Source organism: Triturus cristatus, chromosome 3_2 (assembly GCF_964204655.1).
Source record: "Triturus cristatus chromosome 3_2, aTriCri1.1, whole genome shotgun sequence".
Classification (NCBI taxonomy): Eukaryota; Metazoa; Chordata; class Amphibia; order Caudata; family Salamandridae; genus Triturus; species Triturus cristatus.
The window spans coordinates 743259251-743279660 of NC_140584.1; the positions used below are offsets into that span (position 1 = coordinate 743259251).

At 45.9% G+C, this 20410-nt stretch overlaps 1 protein-coding gene across 2 annotated transcripts in view; it reads left to right on the forward strand.

The window, feature by feature from the left end:
* INPP1 (inositol polyphosphate-1-phosphatase) overlaps positions 1-20410 on the forward strand; it is a 134856-nt gene that overhangs the window by 75459 nt on the left and 38987 nt on the right. For both annotated transcript variants that reach the window (XM_085648809.1, XM_085648808.1), the window contains one exon: positions 8079-8139. In XM_085648809.1, coding sequence (XP_085504935.1) covers positions 8079-8139 — 61 coding nt within the window. The remainder of the gene's footprint in view (positions 1-8078; positions 8140-20410) is intronic.

Below are 20410 nucleotides of genomic sequence, written 5' to 3' on the forward strand. Positions count from 1 at the left end.
ATTTTAAGTAGATGTTGTTATAATCTTAATTTCACGTCAATTGAAGATTTTTTGACCCAATGTTATTTGTGTTCACCTGCCCCACCATAACCACAGATTAAATTAGTCACACACTTTGGTCTTCTGGGGCTCTATGGGTTAGCTTTCTTTTTCTAATCAGCAGACCTTAAACTCGGTCCATGCGTTCAAAATAATACAGTGGATTTGTGGCACCTCATAGTTCTTTGAATCTGCGGCACCAGCTTTGGAGCTGCAGATCCCAATCCTGAAATCTCTATTTTTTGTCAAGAGCTATTTATTTTATTTTTACCTATTCTCTCAGTGGTTGGCCCATGTTCCCCCATTCTCTTATTCCCACTTACCTATTATGTTTTTCACGATCATTGTAACCACAAATGCATCCAGGATGAAAAGGCAGTCCTGGTATCTGTAGGTCCTTCAAGTGGATATGGCAGCAAAAAGTATTTTTTTGCCATTTGGAGGGCAGTACATGTCCATATGCCACCAAATTGTTTATTCTTCATGTGGTTAGCTAAGTGTCCCTATTCTTCTTTACACTCTCCACCCACTAAGTGTTGAATTTGGAGACATTGATTTCTGTTTTGGAAAGTAGCCAATGGACCCTTTAGACTAGGGTGGGTAACTAATTCATGATGGGACTTCTGAAGGAAATAATAAGTTGGTCCTTGGAGCCTGGGCTGAGTTAGCTTTTATACCTTTCATAATCCTTGAGGCAGCTCGCAATGCAGAGTAGCTAATAGGGAGTAGGAGCTAGCCGCCAGACGTCGCATTCTTAGAGATGATGGAGATAATCTCACTGGGAGTGAGGAAACATTGGTGAACAGATAAGGCTTTGATGTATAATATGTGTTTGAAGGAGATCTGACAAAGAGGGATTGTTATCTTGGCAGAGAGTTGCCTGAAGGAGAAGACTGGATTGGAGGGCTGTGGTGAGAGACATAGGAGGACTAAGTAAACACCCCTAAGGGAAGTGTACGTGGGGTAAATTGGACGTAAGGGGTGAATAGCTCTCATGATCATAAAAACAAGAGGGGTTTTGTCCAAGGGAAGCAAATTAGCAGGAGGGAGACCTGCCAAACCACAGCGGGAAAGACATTGATGGTCCAGTAAGAAAAGCGTATGTCAAACGAGGAGGCAAGAAAATTGGCTAAGGCAAATGAAGAGGCATGAAGTATATCCATGTCTTTTTGCACACACCAAAAAACCCAGGCAGCCTAGTCTGAGCAGTAACCTTTCCTTGTTTCAAGGGTCCAAAAGTCTTGCAGGAGGTGAGAAGCTTCCCTGAAAGGTGGTTCCTTGCTCTCTTACCCATGAGACTAACCAAGCCAGGAGAGAAAGATGGTTGTTCAGGACAGCCGTGGCCCATGCAGAGTGGTGGTGCAGTAGGGCCGAGACGGAGGTGAGGGGGGGGAGGATTCGACAGACAACCACAATGGAAAATTAAATAAAGAATACAATTTCCCTTATCATCTGTCGAAATTCCCCCCCCCACTCACATAGCCCCCCCCCCGCTCTTACCTGCAGGAGCTGCAGCTGGTCTAGGAGCAGGGCTGGGGGTGCCCTTTCTAATCCGTAAGGGTTCCAGGAAGCATAGTATTGGTGTTACTTTTTACTTAAATAATATTTGCGTAGTAATTTGACCATTTTGCAGTTGGAACGACAATGCTGTGATTTACAGAACCTTGTTTTCTTTGCATAGCCCGAACTAGGCCTTATTTAGGCCTTGACTCCATCTTGGATTTAGAAGTAGACATGTTTTAATTTCTCATTGACACCACACGCAGTAAAATGTGCACTAATGCTTTGTGTTTACATGCTGTTCTTGGAGAGGCTTTGAGGAAGCTCTTTAGTTAACTTTTTGCTCTTCAAGGCCTTTTCCTTGTTTGCTCACTGTAGGGCTATCCCTTAACAAGATATTAATTGTTTATTTAACTAGAGTGGTGCTAGCATTTGTCAGAGGAAATTCAGTATTGTTTATTTAAGCAGATAGTGCTGAGATGATGGTATTATAAGACGTTTTTGTAATGCTGTATTATGATTTGATGATATGCTGATACGTTTGCTCACCCTATACTCACTGTGTGATTTCCTTTGCATTCTATAGGGAATTTCTCTATACGAAACGTGTTTTTGCGGGTGAGCCAGAAGAAGCTCATTTGGTTTCTAGGGATGTTGTCTGATTTTTTTTATTGATTTGCTACATATTCTGTACGTAAACTATTTTCTAGACTTTGCTCATGCTGCCTCTGTTTTTAGTGATTTCTGAGCTATATGCTTCTGACTGAAATATTATGCATCTTAATTGACTTTTAAATATTTTCGCCTTCTGTATTGCACTTCATTTTTTTTAAACATTTTTATTTTTCAATTTACAACAATCAAACAGCATATAAATGCTCATTGGGCTTATTTGCAGTAATAGCAGATACCTCAAAGTCATATGGCTCGTGAACGCAGTCATTTACAGAAAAGGGCAGTAGAGGCAGGGTGATTTGCACCAGTGCATGGAGATCCATTGACATCCCCATCCAGTCTATCCATACTTGCCCCCAGTGTTTTCTGTGGATGTAACGGAGGGTGTGACCTATGAGGCCTGTTCATCATTGGCCGGATCAGTTCGTCCAACATTTCAGCCCACATCTGACAATCCTCTGCTTTTTCATCAGTCTTAACCTCCTGCATGTGCCTTGCCTCCGCAAGAGCACACTCAGCAACATCTCTAGTCCATTGGTGCAGAGGGGGACCCATGAGGGACAGCCATTTCATAGCCACTCTTCTCCTTGTCAGAACTAGTCCCAGAAGTTTCATCCTGTATTGTATTTTACGATTCTGGGGGCATGCCCAACACTGAGTTCAAGCTGTATTGGTGATTCTCTGGAGACAGTTCACTATCACTCTCTAATATGATTCTATATGCAGACAGCCTCACATAGGTGTATGAAATCAACCCGCCTCACTCTGAATATGGGACTTGCGCCCAGTCTACCTGGGTACATGCCACTCAGCCGGACTGGTGAGAGATATGTGCAATACAATACATAGAGGTGCACACATTTGAAGCTGGCATTACTAGACACTCCCTGAATCAGTGCACATGCCGCACCCCACTCCCTGTCTGTCAACTGCTGTATGAGATCCCAATTCCACCTCTGTCTTGCAGGGAGCTCTGTCCATTGTTTATCGCAGAGCTCTGAGCCCTGGACCCCAGAAGCTGCAACAACAACTGCTGCCTCACATCTCCTCGATCAATGGTAGGACCTTTCATCTGCCACCACTGTCTCTTCACTTGCGACTCATGTCCTACCACTCTCATGGAAACCCTCAACACACCCTCTGCGCCAACCATGACCGCCACAGAACTACTCCATTTCCTCCTGCTCAACGCCTGATCACTCTGAAACATACTGCCGAAATCTGTGATACCATCCCCCATTATCTTTATCACAGAGACCTGGCTCAAGTCCTCCTCCACCCCCTACATCATCCCTGCTACACCCAATGGCTGCAAGATGAGACATCAGGACCGCACCAACAAACACAGAGGCTACATCACCATCATCCACAAAGAACCCATCTATTGCACCACTGCCGAAGATGAAACCACAGCGATCATGGAACATCTCAACGTCCAGCTCCAAACTAAGGTCCGAACAACCATCAGAGGCACCCACGTGTACAGACCTCCAGAACCACACTCCTGTGACGCCATTCTCAAATTCATCGCCCCACTCACCGTTGACTCCGTGACCTCATCTTCCACCTCGATGACCCCAAAGACACAAACACTGCCAAACTTCTGGAAAGCATGAGCAGCATCAGCCTCACCCAACAGATTACCAACCCCACACACAGCCAAGGACACATGCTCGACCCGATCTTCACTGCCAGCGAGCGAGTCAAGTTCAGTCATGTCATCCACCTCCCCTGGACCGACCACGCCATTGTCCACTTCACCATCGCAGGATCCCCTGCAACACCAGCATGCCTCCCAGCTTTTCCCACGACAGCTGGAACAAAGTGACCAAGACCCAGTGGACATACACCCTGACTCCACCTCCAACCTTGAACAGGTCATCAATAACGTCTTTGCTTGGATCACCAACTGTTTCGACAGAGCCCTCTCAAGCCCGCCAAGACCAGGAGATCAAACAAACAAGCCAGCTGGTATACACCTGAACTCAGGACCATGAAACGCACCTGCAAATGGCTAGAAAGACGATGGCGTACCAGCAAAGACCCCACAGACTGAGCCAATTTCAAGTCAGCCCTCAACAAATACCATTAACGCCTGAAAGATACAAAAAGATGCGCCCTGGCAGACCACATCGAAGCAAGCTCCATCCACTGCAAGAAACTCTTCAACACCCTGACGGAGTATTTCCACTACAAGATATCCACCATCTACACCTAAACAATCTCCTCGTGCCAACTGAAGCCACGTACAACCATCCGCTCACCGCATGGAAATAGCTCACCACACAGAGCACGACAGCCATCATGAACTCCATCCACTCCGGAGCACCCACGGGCCCCTACCTCCACCACTTCTTCTTTAACTTCGAGAGCAAGGAAATCCGCAGCGAATTCACCTCAATTTTCAAAGAATCCATCACCACAGCTGCTTTCCCCAACCAATGGAAACCTGCAGAGGTCAGACCCCAGCTGAAGAAACCCTCTGCTGACCCAAGCAAACATATGAACTACCGCCTTGTCTCTCTGCTCCCCTTCCCCATCAAAGTCCTCAAGAAAGCCACCAACTCACCGAACACCTGGAGAGCAACAATATGCCGGACACCTCCCAAACTGGCTTCCTGGCTAACAACAGCACTGAGACCACCCTAATCGCTACCACCGATGACTTCAGGACCCTCCTCGACCGGGGAGAGACAGTGGCCTTAATCCTCCCTGACTTCTCAGCACTGTTCAACACTGTATCACACCACACCCTCATCAAGAGGCTCCTTCGCATTGGCATCCAGGGAGTCACCCTCCAGTGGATTGCATCTTTCCCCAGAGGACGAACCCAAAGAATCCGACTACCACCCTTCACTTCGCAACCCAAGAGCATCATCGGTGGCGTCCCGCAAGGTTCATTCCTCAGCCCCACTCTGTTCAACACCTACATGACACCCCAGGCCAACATCGTCAGAACCCATGGCTTCATCATAATTTCCTACACAGTAGGCACCCAGCTCATCCTCGCGCTCTCAGAAGACCTCTCCACCACCACCAGGACCAACTTCCACAACTGCATGACAAGCGTTGCCAACTGTCTGCAGTTCAACATGTGAAACGACACCTGGTGGCCCTCTGAACTCGGACCGACACCAGCAGACAACACCCGCAACCTTGGCATCATCCTGGACAGCAAACTCACCATGAAATGTCAGATCAGTTCAGTCTCCACCGCCTGCTTCCATATCCTTTGCATGCTCGGTAAGATTTTCAGATTTCTCCTCATCAACACCAGGAAGACTGTCACTGGCTTCCTGGTGAAGCGCTCTATGCAGGAACTGCCGCCCAGCTCCTGAAGAGACACAAGACGATACAGGACTCAGCTGCCGGACTCATTCTTGACCTCCCCAAATGGACCCACATCACCCCCCACCTCAGGAAAACCCCATCCAGAAAAGATGCCAATTCAGGATTATAACACACGCATACATCAACCACTGCCTGAACTTTCACCAATCCTCCATACACCTGCACTCTGCTTCCCTCGTGCATACTCCTCGCATCTGCCGAAGCCAAAGTGGAGGACGCCCATGCTCCTACCTCGCTGCCAAGTCCTAGAACGACCTTCCCCTTCACTTCCGAACTTTACCTCTCTCCTGGAATTCAGAAAGGGACTCAAGACCTGGCTTTTCTACTGACCCCAGCACGAACCCAGCGCCTGGATACCCCCGCAGGTGATTAACCGTGTGTTACAAATTCGGCTGATTGATTGATTGATCAATGGCCATGTACAAATGAGTTAAGTGTCTAGGAGATCCCCATATCCAAAGGTACATCTAGCGTGTGCGATCTGTTCGGGAAATTTGTCCATTTCACTGGATGTCTTTGTGATTTTAGCAATTTGCAAAAACCACACTGGACCCACCACAAAACACTCTTGGGCTTCCTGAAATGTAATACAGAAATCTCCCAGATATAAGTTTCCAAGTGTGTCACATCTTCCCTCCCTCGATACTGCCTTGGTCATATTTTTGTTGATATTCATGATGAGTCCCAGCCACCGTAGTGGCAGCTGCTGAGAAAAGATTGTTATACACATCCCCCCTTTTATCACCATCTCCCACGCCCGCATCACCAACCGGACCACATGCGGACTGCGCTTCTCTAGCTGTGAACCTGCCATCAGACACTTTGGCAAATGCTCCATTCTTGGGGTACCCACCAGTATTTGCTTCACCAAGTTGTCACCCTCTACAGCTGGCTGCATGTTGGAGTTTTGCCACCAGTATTTACAGGTCTGGGACAGATTGTAGTTTATATTATTTTAGCAAGCCTTAATGATTTCTAAATTACTGATCTCAAACCGCTTAGTCAAGGCTAATTCTTATTGAATGTACATATTTCCCCATCTACTTTTGGGGACAATCTGACCTCACATTTGGCACTTTATTTCTAACATGTCAGACTATCTGAAAAAGCACCAACAAGGAAGTGCTATGGTGCACTATAGCAGAGGAGGGAACCATGTTTGGAAAGCCAAAATGACTTTATGCGTCTGGAATCTGTGAAGGTGAAGCAGGTTGCAGGGAATCAGATAAAGCGAAAGGTAAAGTGTAACCCATGAGAGGACATAAATCTTGGAGAAGAGTGTCCACTGCCCTAGGGACTGGACCTGGGCACCAGCTCACGAACATCTGAATTTGCTGCTTGAGATAGGAGTCATAGCATTCTACTTCTAATGGGTTTGGTGATCCAGCATCCAATCGCTGGAGTCACGCAGGTGACATGAAAACCAGCCTCCTATAGAATTGGAGTTGCCCAGAAGCTATAATGCTTCAAGGCAAAAGTTTTAATGATCCAGGATGAGAGAAGCTGAAGTCTTGGATCATTTTGTTTGCCTAATGGACCACAGAAATGCTGTCCATCCAAAGAAGGACACAACAATGGGATTTTTGGCAAAAGAAACTCTTAAATGCGAAGATGTCAGCTAGCAATTCCTGAGAATTGATGTGTGGGAAGGACTCTTCTGAGATTAATGCCTGCTGGTAGATAGACCTTCTAGGTTGATGCACCAACCATGGTTGCTCATCTTGGATTTAATAATAAGGTCTGGAGTGGGGGTGAAAGATGGCTTTGCCATTCTATGCATCTATGTTTGTCAGCTACCACTGTAGTTCCATACTACAATCCTTGTCTAGGGAGATCTGAGCACAGTGATGTAGGCCTGAGCGCAGGTGGGGTGCTTTCTACCCCTGAATGACTCTATAATGAAGGGGGCCTGGAAATATCTTTTTCCATGCCTCAGTGGTTCCTCTTTATCTCATTGTTCTTTCTTGACCCCCTGTTCTTTAGTATACTGTTCCTTCACCGATGATTGAATGTGTGAGGCAATATAGAATGTAAATTTTAATTTTTATTGTCGGAGCTGCATTGTGCCTGCTAGAGACACATAAAGCTTCTTTCTGACCTTGATTTAGTGTGATCTTTACAAATACGCCTATCCACTTGTCACTGGCCTTTTCCTCCTTGCTCTTTTACGGATACTGATATAAATATATCTGAGAAGTGGTATTTCAAGTCAAATCCCTGTGGCAGGACACTGCCCTAGCTTTGTAAATCCCATCCAAGGTTTAATGTTATATAAATTCATTAGTCTTACTAGCCACAATAAGTATTCTGTCCAGAACTGCTTATCAATTTAATGCCGTACAGAATATAAATTTGTTTTATGAATTGTAATACAAAAATGTTCAAAGCACTTATTTAATGCTACACCAGAAGGTATGGTAGATATCTTTCAATTTGTTATCATTTTGTTTTAAAAGTTCTTTTATCTATCTTGTTAGAAAAGTAAGTAAAATGCTCTATTTCATACGCTACAGTTTCCAGGCTTAGAAAAAAATATTGATGGAGAAGAATCTAATGAATTTACCAATGACCTGGGTATGTATGTAGATTTTATTTTGTTTCTTATATTATATTTGCATGTTCTTTATTTGTAAAATAATAATAATAATAATAATCTCTGCATTTGTGCTCTGTGCTCTCATAGGAATGTGACTCCAAATTGGGTTTTATTCTTTTGAAATGAGATGTCATCAATTATCATTAGTTCAGAAACCATTTCTAATTCAACTCATTCCTGGTTTACACTCGATTCCTCCTTGGGGTGACAATTGGAATAGTTATTTGAGATATCATGCACAGTAGCACCAGTGACTCTTGTGTGAGTTTTGGTGCCCTTCTTTCACCCTTTCTCTCCATCTGAAGTTTTTTCTAAGGACTTTTCACTGACACCGTCAGTTGTACGCTTACAAAGGGCATTAGTGCACATATGCTGGAGAATCTAGGCATTAAAGCAGAACATTGGTATACTTTGTGAAACTACCGACGCTGTTCAGTAGGAGGGGTCCTGGGGTTTGTGCTTGGCTCCTGGGACTTCTGAGTGAAGCAGGAGGTCTTGGATTTTGAAAGAAGATGGTGTTGAGTCCATGGAGTTAAACACATTTCCCAGAGGCTATTGCTGTTCTTGATATACAATTCTCTCATCCTTTTAAGTCCACAAAGACCAGTCTATGTTATGTTATGTTAATTGAGTTTATAAGGCGCACAGCTACCCCAGAGGGTTGCCCGGCGCCGGCCTGAGAGGAACAAAGAAAGAAGAGAGAATTATTGGTTAAACAGCCAAGTTTTCAGACATTTGCGAAAATTGCTGTAGACTGTTTCGTTACGGAGTGGCAAGGGAAGAGAGTTCCACTGGGAGGGGCTGAGGTAAGCAAAAGATTGGCCACCCATGCGTGACAGTCTGATTCTAGGAACCAAAAATTTCACCTGAGTAGTGGAACGGAGAGAGCTTGATGGTTTGTAAGGTCGAACTAAGGTTTGTAGATATAGAGGGGCCGTAACAGTTTTAATCTTGAACATACAAAACTTTAAATTTAATACGATTCTCTACCTTGAGCCAGTGAAGATCGCGCAGAAAGCCTGAAATAGAGGCCGCCTGGAAACCTGACAGAGAAGTCTGGCTGCTGCATTCTGTACCAACTGCAATTTTTTTGTCACACTTTATTTGCACCCAGGTACAAGATGTTCCCGTAGTCCAGCCTAGAAGTGACAAGAACCTGGATTACGGTTCTCTGGGTGGAGCAGGGCAGCATCCAAAGAATTTTTTTAGCCACTTAAGAATGGTAAAGCAAGTCGAGGCCACCTTCACGACTTGTTGTTTCATTGAAAGCTGATCGTCCATGATGAAACCCAGGTTGCGGACTTGGTGAGAGGGCAGAGGTAGAGCGCCCATTTCCAAAGACCAGTGTTGGTGACCCCAGAGATCTTTCTTTTTCCCTAAAATCAAAACCTCTGTTTTCTCTCCATTTAGTTTGAGTAAATTTGCCTGCATCCTAGATGCTATATTCCTCAACCCAGACTGGAGAGCAGAAGACTCAGATCCCCTCTCTGCAGAAAGAAAGAAAAGTATCTGAGTGTCATCCGCGTTGGAGAAAAGGGACAGCCCTGCCTCTTCAGCAATCGTCGCCAGAGGTCTAACGAAGACATTAAACAGTAAAGGGCTTAGTAAAGAACCTTGGGTTACTCCATACGGGGATGAGTGGGTTTTGGAGCTGGCCGTGGAAGAGAAGACCTGAATCATGCGGTTAGCCAGAAAGGAGTTGAGCCATTTGAGTGCCAGGCCGTTAATGCCCAAAAATTGCAAAGCTTTCAATAACACGGTGTGTGACACCGTGTTGAACGCGGCACTCAAGTCAAGTAAAATGAGGGCCACCGTGTCCCCAGTGTCCAAACGATGCCGCAACATTTCAGTGACTCCCAGAAGAGTCGTTTCAGTAGAGAAACCTGCTCTAAAGCCTGATTGAGAGGGGTGCAAGAATTTTTGAGTTTCGACATAGTGGGACAACTGCGCGTTAATGTGTTTTGCCAAAATTGTGGAAAAGACCGGAAGTAGTCAAATAGGCCGAAAATTGGAAAGCTGGGAGGAATCAGCATTAGCCTTCTTCAGAAGTGGAAGAACCATGGCATGCTTCCACTCCGGCGGGACTATTGCTTCCTGTAAGGAGGCATTAAGGAGCTTCATAATTAACGTAAGAGAAGGCAGCTCCAGTTGCTTTAACACAGAGAAGGGGAGAAGATCACAGGGAGATCCAGATTTAAGGCTACCTAAGGGCTGCTTGAAAGCTGCTTAAAAGCTGCTTAAAAGAGTTCATGTCCAGAAGAGACCAAGTTTCCAATTTGCTGGATTCAATATTCTTGCAGTTCACGAGTCCCATGTTGCTGGTTGCATGGAAAAGGGTACTAGCCTGCTGTGTGGTATTAACCGGCTTATCACCGTGCAGTGCGGAATACATTTTTTCCACCTTACTTAGGAAAAAATTGGTAAGATTTGTGAATCGTTGAGGATAGGGGGAGTGGACTGGCTTTCTGACCCAGATAGCTCTTTCACCACCTTAAACAAGGTCTAGAGCAATTCTGAGCATTGGAAATAGTGGAAGAGACATATTCAGCACAAGCTGTTTTACAAAGGGAATGATTGTCTCTTTTGGCCTTTTTATAGACACATTTGGGGTTAGGCTCATAGTTCTTCCCCCCTCGTCGTTCAAGAGCTTTACACTTTGCTTTTTCAATTTTTAGCATCTCAGTGAATTAAGGGGCAGGGGGCTGTATATTCACCTTTTTAGTGGAAAGCGGGAGACAAACATCAATAGATGTCTATCATGTTGGTTTGGCTATCCATGTCATACTGTCCGTTGTATCAACTATTTGATTATGTAAACCACACCAATATTCTGGTAAAACACAAGAGAGCCATTATTATATTGCCTGACATTAAGACTTTATTTGTCTGACATATGACAAATTAAAATCCCAAAACAATTTGACTAATGTAGATAATCTTGCATGTTTACTTCTGTTAATCGCGGCTCTGTTTTTCTTCATTCTAATTAGATTTGTTCTTTTATGCTTTTATCAGTATTCTGCTAAGCAAGTTATGAATGGTGCTCACAATGTTGGCACTAACCTTCTCAGTCGGTCGGCCATGTTCCCCTGCAGCTCCATTTACCTCCACCTCCACCTCTTGCTGCATCCCACCTAATTCCTGCCTGGACGTAGGTTATTCTGTTCTGTGTCAGCTACCTGGTGAGCACTATTCAGCTACTCCTTGAGTCTGGAAATAAAAAGGTGGGTTAGGGAGGAGCCACTTAGGCAAAAAGCCAAAACTGGCCCCAAAGGCAGTCCACATTGCTGGAGAGGCGCAGCCTATGTTTGGTGGCAGGTAGTATACCCTCCGCTGAGGACAGGATCAGTTTTCCTCTCAGGGTAATTTACTGGGATAATTAGTCAATTATCTGTGTTTGTGGTCTTGGTGAAGCCCAAATCTTGGATAGACCTCACGAGGGAGAACTATGCACATGGGACTAAGACGGGAAAGGGGATCATGATTGTTAGAAATTGGGTTACTAAATGACTGGGGTATGAGCCCTGGTCAAGCAGCAACCACAATTCTATCCATGGCAAGGGGCAAGCGAACCCTAAATAAACCTGTGCTCACCCTCTGGTAACTTGGAACAGAGCAATCCAGCTTAATTTAGACACAATGTGTAAAGTATTTATGCAACACTTCAAACAGTAAAACAGTGAAAATACCACACAAAAGATCCCTTACCAAGTTAGAAAAATAGATCTGACTTTAATAAATAAAACAAGACCAAAACGACAAACATCCAATTAGTAGAACCCGGAGATTCAGAATTTGAAAGTTTTTAAGTAAAATAGTGCCAAAAAGCACAAAGTGCTGTTAAGGATAGCTGGTCGCACGAACCTGGACAAGGGCACGAGCCAGCTACAAGGACCCAGATAGGCCCTCTGAACACAGGAACACAGTACCTTAAATCCTGGTTGTGAGCGTTGCGTGGACCCATTTCTAATATGCGTAGCGCAGCAGAGGCGATGTGTCAGTTCCGTGATGCGGCAAGGCTGAGTTGCAAGGTCCTGTTGCTTCGACGTCAAGGGTCCTGTCAATGGACCTGGTGATGTGAAGTCCGGTGTTGAGGATGCAAGGCACTGTAGAGGCGATGTGTCGATTCCGATGAGTGGTGAAGATGCGATACAGAGTTCTGTTGTTGTTGTCAAGTCTGTAGTCGATGAGTGATGCGAGAAGCTTGCGCCAGGAAATGCATTGCATAGCGGCATTTCCAAAGGTGATGCATCGGTCCTAGATGCGGGAGGCCGCGGCGATGCAAGTCTTTTGCAACAGGCCCAATCCATGCACCACTCAACTGAGTAGATGCACGGTTCTGCTCAGGAATGCAGGGCTCAACAGAAAAGATGCGTTGGCTCCACTGGCAAGTACCTTAGGCCCACTTCCAAGGGTCCAGCACTGGGGCTGGCCCTACTTGGCAGGGTAAACTCAAAGATGGCTGAGTTCAGGTGCAGGGGTTGGAAGCTTGTTATAATCCTGAGGCTTCAGATCACAAGGCCAGCCAACTAGCTCTTGGAGTTCCTCTGGGTTCTGGGGTCAAGAGTTGCAGGTCCAGTCCTTCTCACCCAGGCAAGAGGGCAGCAGGCAGTAGATCAGCAGAGCAACGTAGCAGTCCAGCAGAGTGCAGTCCAGCTGAGTGCGCGTCCTTCAGCAGCACAGCAGTCCTTCATCCTAGCAGAATAGTCATGGGGCAGAAGTGTACTGAAGCGGTGGTGTCTGAGGTCCAGTACTTATACCCAGTGGTGCCTTTGTAGTGGGGGAGTCTTCAAAGACATGCCTTTGCAGCCCTTTGGATGTGGACAGGACACCACCTATTCAGGTGTAAGTGAGGCTGTGACTAGCTCCTCTCTCCCATCCGCCACAGATGGCCCATTGAGACATGCCTAAGCCCCTATGGGTGTACACAGAGCCCAGCTGCCAACTACACCTAGCCATGTGATCAGAGACAGGCTACAGGCACCAAATAGCTAAAGAAAGAAAATGCAAACTTTCTAAAAGTGGCATTATCAGAATTGCACTTTAAAATCCGACTTCACCATAAGTTTGAATTTTAAATTGTGATTCCAGAGACACCAGACTTGAAGGGTTTATCTCTTCCCAATTGGAAAGTATACTTATAAAATGTAATAAAGTAATACCAACGTTATCCTATGGGAGTGCTAGGGCTTGCAGTAGGCAAAAGCTAATTTGAGAGTTTTTTACTACTGGGACATGTTCTGCCTTTAAAATACAGTGCACTCTACCCTCTGAGTTATCCAAGGGCTACTTTAGGGGTGATATATGTATAAAATGGGACAGTTTGGGCCTGGCAAGATGTTTAACTTGCCAGGTCGACATGTCAGTTTATAACTGCACTCACAAGCCCTGCAATGACAGGCCTGAGACATGGTTAAAGGACTACTTAAGTGAGTGGCAAAATCAGTGCTACAAGCCCGCTATTAGTATTTAATTCACAGGCCCTGTGTACAGGTATTACCACTTTACTAGGGACTTTTAAGGAAATTAAATATACTAATTGGATATGAACCAATATTATCATGTTTATGGGAGCAAGCACAAGCACATTACCACTGGTTGGCAGTGGTAAAGTGTGCAGAGTCCTAATACCAGCAAAAACGAGGTCAGTAAAGTGGAGGAGGAAAGCAAAAAGTGGGAGGGAAGACTACCCTAAGGCTGTCAGGTCTAACAATAATCTGTCATGTGCCCCTATAGTATTTCCAGAACCATCCACATTTAGGAAGCAAGCTCCCTTAACTTGACACCAACTTATTTGGATAGAGAAACCATTTTTCCAAAGGGACCGAAAGTCACTTTGGAGGCGATGAGGACATACAGAGCTTTCAAAACCAGGTCTCTCTCCCTGCTCCGGTGCATTAAGGTATCTGTCCAGACAGAGAGCTGTGTCCCCTGCTGGTCCTCTATCGGCCTGGTGACCTCTCAAAATGCATCATCAGAAGTCTAGAGCTTGCCTAGGGGGAAAGACAGTATCTTCTTGGAATTGCAGATGAATAATTTCCACTGCAGTACTGTCAGCTGAAAACCCATTGTCTGCTGTTTTGCCCACTCGATGTTTGCTGCTGTACAGGCTGCTTTGAAATGCATCCAACGCAGACCATGCAAATATTATAATAGAATTCCCTTGTCCCTCTGCTACCTATCCCATGCTTTCAGAGACCATTCATGCTAGAGTGGCATCAAGCCCCAGAGACTACCAAACTGTATCCAGAAAAGGGGCTCTGAGTTTAAACTGCATCCAATAATGCTCTACCAGCCTACTTAGCAGTACATAAAAAGGTAACATACCAGAACAGCAGCAGAGAGCAAATGAAAGGTAAAAATCACCATGGTTTGGGAAGAACTGTGCCACACAGGGCAGGCATGCCATTCTCAGCATGTATGTGGGGTTTGCAAAAGTGAACGTTGAGGGGGCAAAAACCTTGGTGTCTGAATCAATACTTCTGATACTTGGCTGCCAGCAGGCTGTGCGATGCGAATTGCCTTCGGAACTAGATATCACTTAACTCTATTCATTCCGAAAGAGAAAGGGACTTGGGCACAAGTGCTCACAGTTACTGATTCTGACCTTCTTAGTTTAGCCATTGGATGTTGACCACACAAAATAGTGAACATCGCCTCCGTATCCCTGTGTCCTCTCTCTTTGCTAAAAAAAAACTACTAACCAGTTAGTTGTGCAAAGTGGCAATGACCTTAGTGGGTCATTGCCATCCTAGTGGCAATGACCCACTAACAGCTTAGTGTACGTCAGGCACTGGAAGCATAAAAGGGGAAAGACATGGATCCCTCAACTGAGGGGACGCTCTGGACATGGCCAGAAAACAAAAAAAAATATTTCCCCTGGAAAGGAATAGTTTGCAGAGGGCCAGAATAAACTCTGAGTTCAGATCAAAGAAGACATCAGGCAGTGTCTACATAATATGAAACCAGTCTTGTCGACCAAGTAAACTGAAGGGGGAAATTTAGATATGGTATAAAAGAGTCGTTATCATATATTTCCAAGTGGGTGATCTTCGCTGTCCTTAGGGCAAAACTGAGAAGCTGGAGACGCAAGTGCTAGCCTCCTACTTTCATGCTTGAGGACGTTAACAAAACGAGGTGGACGATGCAGGAGTCAAGGAGCTGGAAAGCAGAGCCAAAGGTATTGACCCAGTTGAAAGTAGTTTGGATTGAATGCATAGAGTGGACCCTAAGATGGACCCAGCTACAACCGGACCAAATGATATCCTGCCAAAATGTCATCATTAACTGCTGAAAGAAATAATTTACATGCTACTATCACAAAGTGATGGCATCATCAGTTTCACTGCTATAAATATTTTCTCCCTAAATGTGATGGGAAGTAGGACCTACTGGGACGTTCTTCCAGAGGCTCAGGAAGTCATTTAAGATCCCCCTCTTCATGTTTGCAAGACCCCCCCTGTAACTAACACATTTTTGGCACTCACGGTGCCAAGCACAATACCTGCCTTGTACATTCAAGCAAACATGTGCTCACCTAAAACTTGGCAAAAGTCTGCAGATTCTGAATTCAGACAAAGTAGTGTGCCAGATACTAATGACTAATTAAAGCATATATCTTGTCCTTGGGTTTTCTCAAATCGAGTGCAAAACCCAAATAAATATCTCCAAACCCTTAATGCCCGGAACGGGACCAACAGGAGGTAAATTGCATATTTCATGTCTCATTTGCTCCAGTCAAGAGAGGTTAGTTATCTCTTCAAGTATTGAACACATTGACAGGAAAATTAAATGAGATTAACAACTAAACAACTCCAAGAAGAAGGATCTATGCTGGCTATTACATCTTGTCTGATTTCCTCTAAATCAGATTATTCCAAAACTGAAGTTTTTTTTTTCGTGCAGAGAATATTCCTATATTTAAGAAGCGGCCGCGGGTCCGCTAAGGCGGAGGAGTGTCACCCCATTGCTCTCCGAGCAGTGCAAAGGAAAAATAAAATAATACCAGAACGTTACTATCATTTAATTTTTAGTATGGAGCTTGCAGCCAGATAAGAGTGGGGCAGGGTTGGGCATGCTGTGATATTGGAGGTAGGAGGAGTGGTTGGTTCACTAAAAATTCGCATGAAGGTTTGACTGGCCATTTTGGGCTGGCCAAACTTTCATATGCACTTAGCATGTTCTCCACCGGACCGTATTACACAGCCTGGGTGGAGAATCTGTACAGGCTCCCACTCCCTGTCTGAGCACCAAACCACAGTGCTCAGACGAATCACAACACTGCTGTCATGCTGGTAACAGCATCCTGATTGGCAAGGGGGGGTCTGTGAGCCTGGGTGCTGCAGGAGCCAGGAAAACAGCGAGGAGGGAGGAGAGGCAGCAGCTGGTGTCCAGAGACCAGTAGATCAGTCTTCTTTTCCTTTTTTTCTACCCCCCCCCCCCCCTCTCTGTTTTCTAGCAGCTGCAACAGTATTTAAGAAAGGTTCAGTTTGATCCAGCAAATTACAGGCCAGTCAGTCTCATTGATTCCATCTAAAAATATCTCCTGTAAGCTTTTACTCGATCGGCTACCTACATGGATCAATGAAAATGAGATTCTGACCCAGTTTCGCCCTAAAACTAGTATGGTTGATCAAGTATTCAGGTTTTAATTAATAAGGTGGAAAGAAGCCGACCTAAAAAGAGGTAGTCTTTTATCGACCTCATGGCGTCATTCGACATGGTACCTAGGGATAAGATATGGTTCATACTTGGAGTTCTAGGGCTTCTCAGTACTCTTCTTGACATATTTATCTAGCTCCAATGTGATAGTTTTTCACAGGTTCGGTGGGGAACTAATAGGGAAACTACCAATCCTTTCAGGGTGGACAACGGAGTTAGGCAAGGGTGTGTAATGGCCTCTAAGTTGTTTTTGTTGTTGTTCATTAATGGCTGCATTTATTACCTACAGGGCTGGCGAAACCAAAATACTTGCTATGCTGTTCACAGATGATACTTTGTTAGTATCCAAAACCCCCAAACGACTTGAGACCCTCTTGAACACGTTTAATGTATTTTGTTTGGATCATGGCCAGGCAATCAATGCAAACAAAACAAAGTTTATGGCTAGCTACCGGCATAGAGGTTTTAGAGGGGATCTAACATTGGAAGGGGAGTAGTTAGAGAAAGTGCTAGATTTTGATTATCCTGGCATTTATTTATCCAATGCCAACACATGGGGCAACCAGGCTACAAAAGTACCCTCATACTAAAACATAGGGCAGCCGCTATTCTACAATTTGTGGACAAGACTTCAATCCATCCAATCTCTCCCCTTCTTGAGGTCTGGAGGGCCAAAGCTGTAGCAGCCTCAGTTTATGGTGCAGAACTTTGGGGTTATTGTAACCTAACAGCTTTAGCGGTTGCAGAGAACACATTTTTTGATGCAGCACTCAAATCTCCCCAAAGCTCTCTATTAATTTTTAAACAAGATCTAGGTATTCGGTCCTTAGTCGCCTTAGCCCACTTGTAACCTATTTTATTTTGGCTGCGGGTTTGGTCTACCCCTAAGTCGGCAGATTATAGGGTGGGCTTCAGAGACGTTTTGTGATACGACTCATAGAGGGGTGTTGCGTTGGTTTGATTATGTAAAACAGACTTTATACTCCATGAACCTTCATGAGTATTGGTTGGACACAGATGCCATTACATCTTTTGCAGTAAGGAAGCTGAAGGTCAATTATTGGGGGCTTAAGGAGGCAACATTTTCCAAACAGGTTTGGGACAGATGACTGTATGTTTTTTAGATTTTAAGCCGATCTTGCACTTTTACATTGATAACATTGATCCACCATTTACTAAAGCCCTCTATCTAAAGTTTAGGCCGGGCAAACGTCCTTTTGCTACATTTACAGCTAAATGGAATGGATGTCAAGGAGGTAGTAAAATATGTCCTGTATTTCGAGATGGCAAAGAAACATATGATTGTCTACTTTTGTTTGCCCCAGTTATCACAAGCAGCACAAGCGCTGGGTTGTTCCTTTATGTCATTTTATAGGTATTGGCCAATATAGGGTAGTTCTAAGAATTTGTCGAGCAGCTACATCTCTGGCTACTGTTTTTTCAATTGCCAAATATCTAGAAAGTATCTGATCAATTCGTGGTAAAATTTCTTCCACTCCTGTCACTTCAGATCTAGCTTAGTTTTGTTTTTTTTTTTTGTTTTTTTTTTTAAAAAACCTTTATTTGTGCATATGAAAAGAACAAATACGGGCCTACAACCGTCAGGCCGGCCACGGTACGGTTAAGCACTGGTACAAGCATTACATCCCCTGCGCATCCACGGTCAAGATTAGCAACGAGTCATGAGGTATACACTGGAGAGATCGTTGACACCAGGGGAAGGAGAAGTGAAGGTTAATTTTAAGGTTTTCAAAATAATTTTATCAGGGAAAAAATCAGTAAAGAATAAGAACCAAGGAGATTCGAGTCCGCAAGATAGCTTCACCACACGGGAGAGCAGCAGCATCATTAAAACGGTCATGGAAGGAAAATCTCAGGCAGTGAGGCGATGCAGTTATATAACAGGATAGTCACATGAGTAAATATGCACCCCTCCAGAGCCGCCCCCACTCAATCCACCCCACACCCGGACCCCGAATCGAAACAAGTATAGCGCAGAAACATAAAAGAAAAAGGCCCATAGAACTAAGTAGAAGCAGTGAATTACCCCCCCACCCTACACCAATGCGGAGGCTACGGCCTGCCCCCCCCCCAGCATAGTGCCTGTCGCCCAATGAACCCGAAATATAGACAAGAGAGAAAGTAGGAATAGAGTAAAGAAAAATAAGAGAACAGAGAGGTAAGTGGGGAGGAGCCTACGTTACCCCAGAGCGCCCGAAACCATCGGCCAGCTATGGCCTCCACACACTGAGAACCCACTACGCCAAAGCGGTCGTGTGAAGATAACGTGTCACAACAATTTAAATGAAGGCGGACAAACCGCGACGAGTGCGCACCACATATGCAAACAGTTCCAGTCCCAGTCCAGCCCATCCGTGAAACCATGGCGATATAAATCAGTTTAGCCCTGGCCCGATCGCGGGCTTAAGATTACACCAGCCCCTACATGAAGGCCCCGCACCCCGTGCAGACAAAGACAATATGGCCGCTTGGGAGAAGATGGTGAAGTAGAGTCACAAAATGGCCGCCGACCATCTATTGAGGTCCCCTTGTGCACCACATAAAGTCCAGACCTGGCATGTAAAGTACAGGAGTTCCACAGAAAAGAAGCAGTAGGCCACCGTGAACGGTTCCTCGAGGACGTCAGGTGTCGCTCTGCTGGATACTCTTGCGGGCACGGTGAGGCAGGCAACAACGAAGCAGGCAGCAATGAACGGGGAGACAAAGTATCCGCAATTGAGCTGGAGAGCGATTGATCCTGGGTGCCGGTAAAGCCAGATGCAGGCACCAGTGTAGCACGATCATAAACAGCCATTGCGTCCCCGCAAGAGGACAAAAGCACTGGCAGACCCACGCCTTGTTGATGACAAACGGGGCGCTCACGACCCGCAGCCGACAGTATGGAGTCAAACCGCTCACTCAGCGCTTGCAAGCCAAGACACATTTGTAGACGAAAGTCCCGCAGGGCAGCCAGAACGGAGCCGCATGTCAGCGGAGGCTGCGCCCCCACATCGGTAGCAATCCGGGACGGCACTGTGGAGCTGGTGTCTGGTAGAGGGAGGGCGAAGCGGGCAGCGGGCGAGACCGGAGTAGCATCCCCCAGCCGCGAGCAGGCAATCAACGCCATGTTTTACCGCAGAACGGTACAGTGGCCAGGGGGGGGGTCGTAGCAAGGAGGCAATTCCCCTCAGGTCTGCGCCGCAACAGGGAAAAGCCAACAGTCGCTGCCCTTCCCTCGGGTTCTCTTTGCAGCCGACTAGGCAATAGAAGAAGGGGGTCTGCAGCCTCCCACAGCGCGGTCCACAGAACGGGGCAGGAGACCCGCCGCACCGGGGCTTACCCTATAGCTCCAGCCCATCAGGTGCGGGGTGCAGAAGGTGTCCGGGCGTCCCTCCCCCGGCTCATCCGGCGACAGTCCGTGGTGTGGGGTGGGACCGGGACCGTGGGGCTCAGGTTTACGCTAGCGGGTCCGGTAACTGCGGAGCTTCCAGGGGGCCGGCCAAGGCCACAATAGAGCAGGGGTCCAGTGCGGAGAACAAAAGCACCAAGAACTCCGGCGTCCGGGCGGGCTAAGACTCCGGGAAAGCG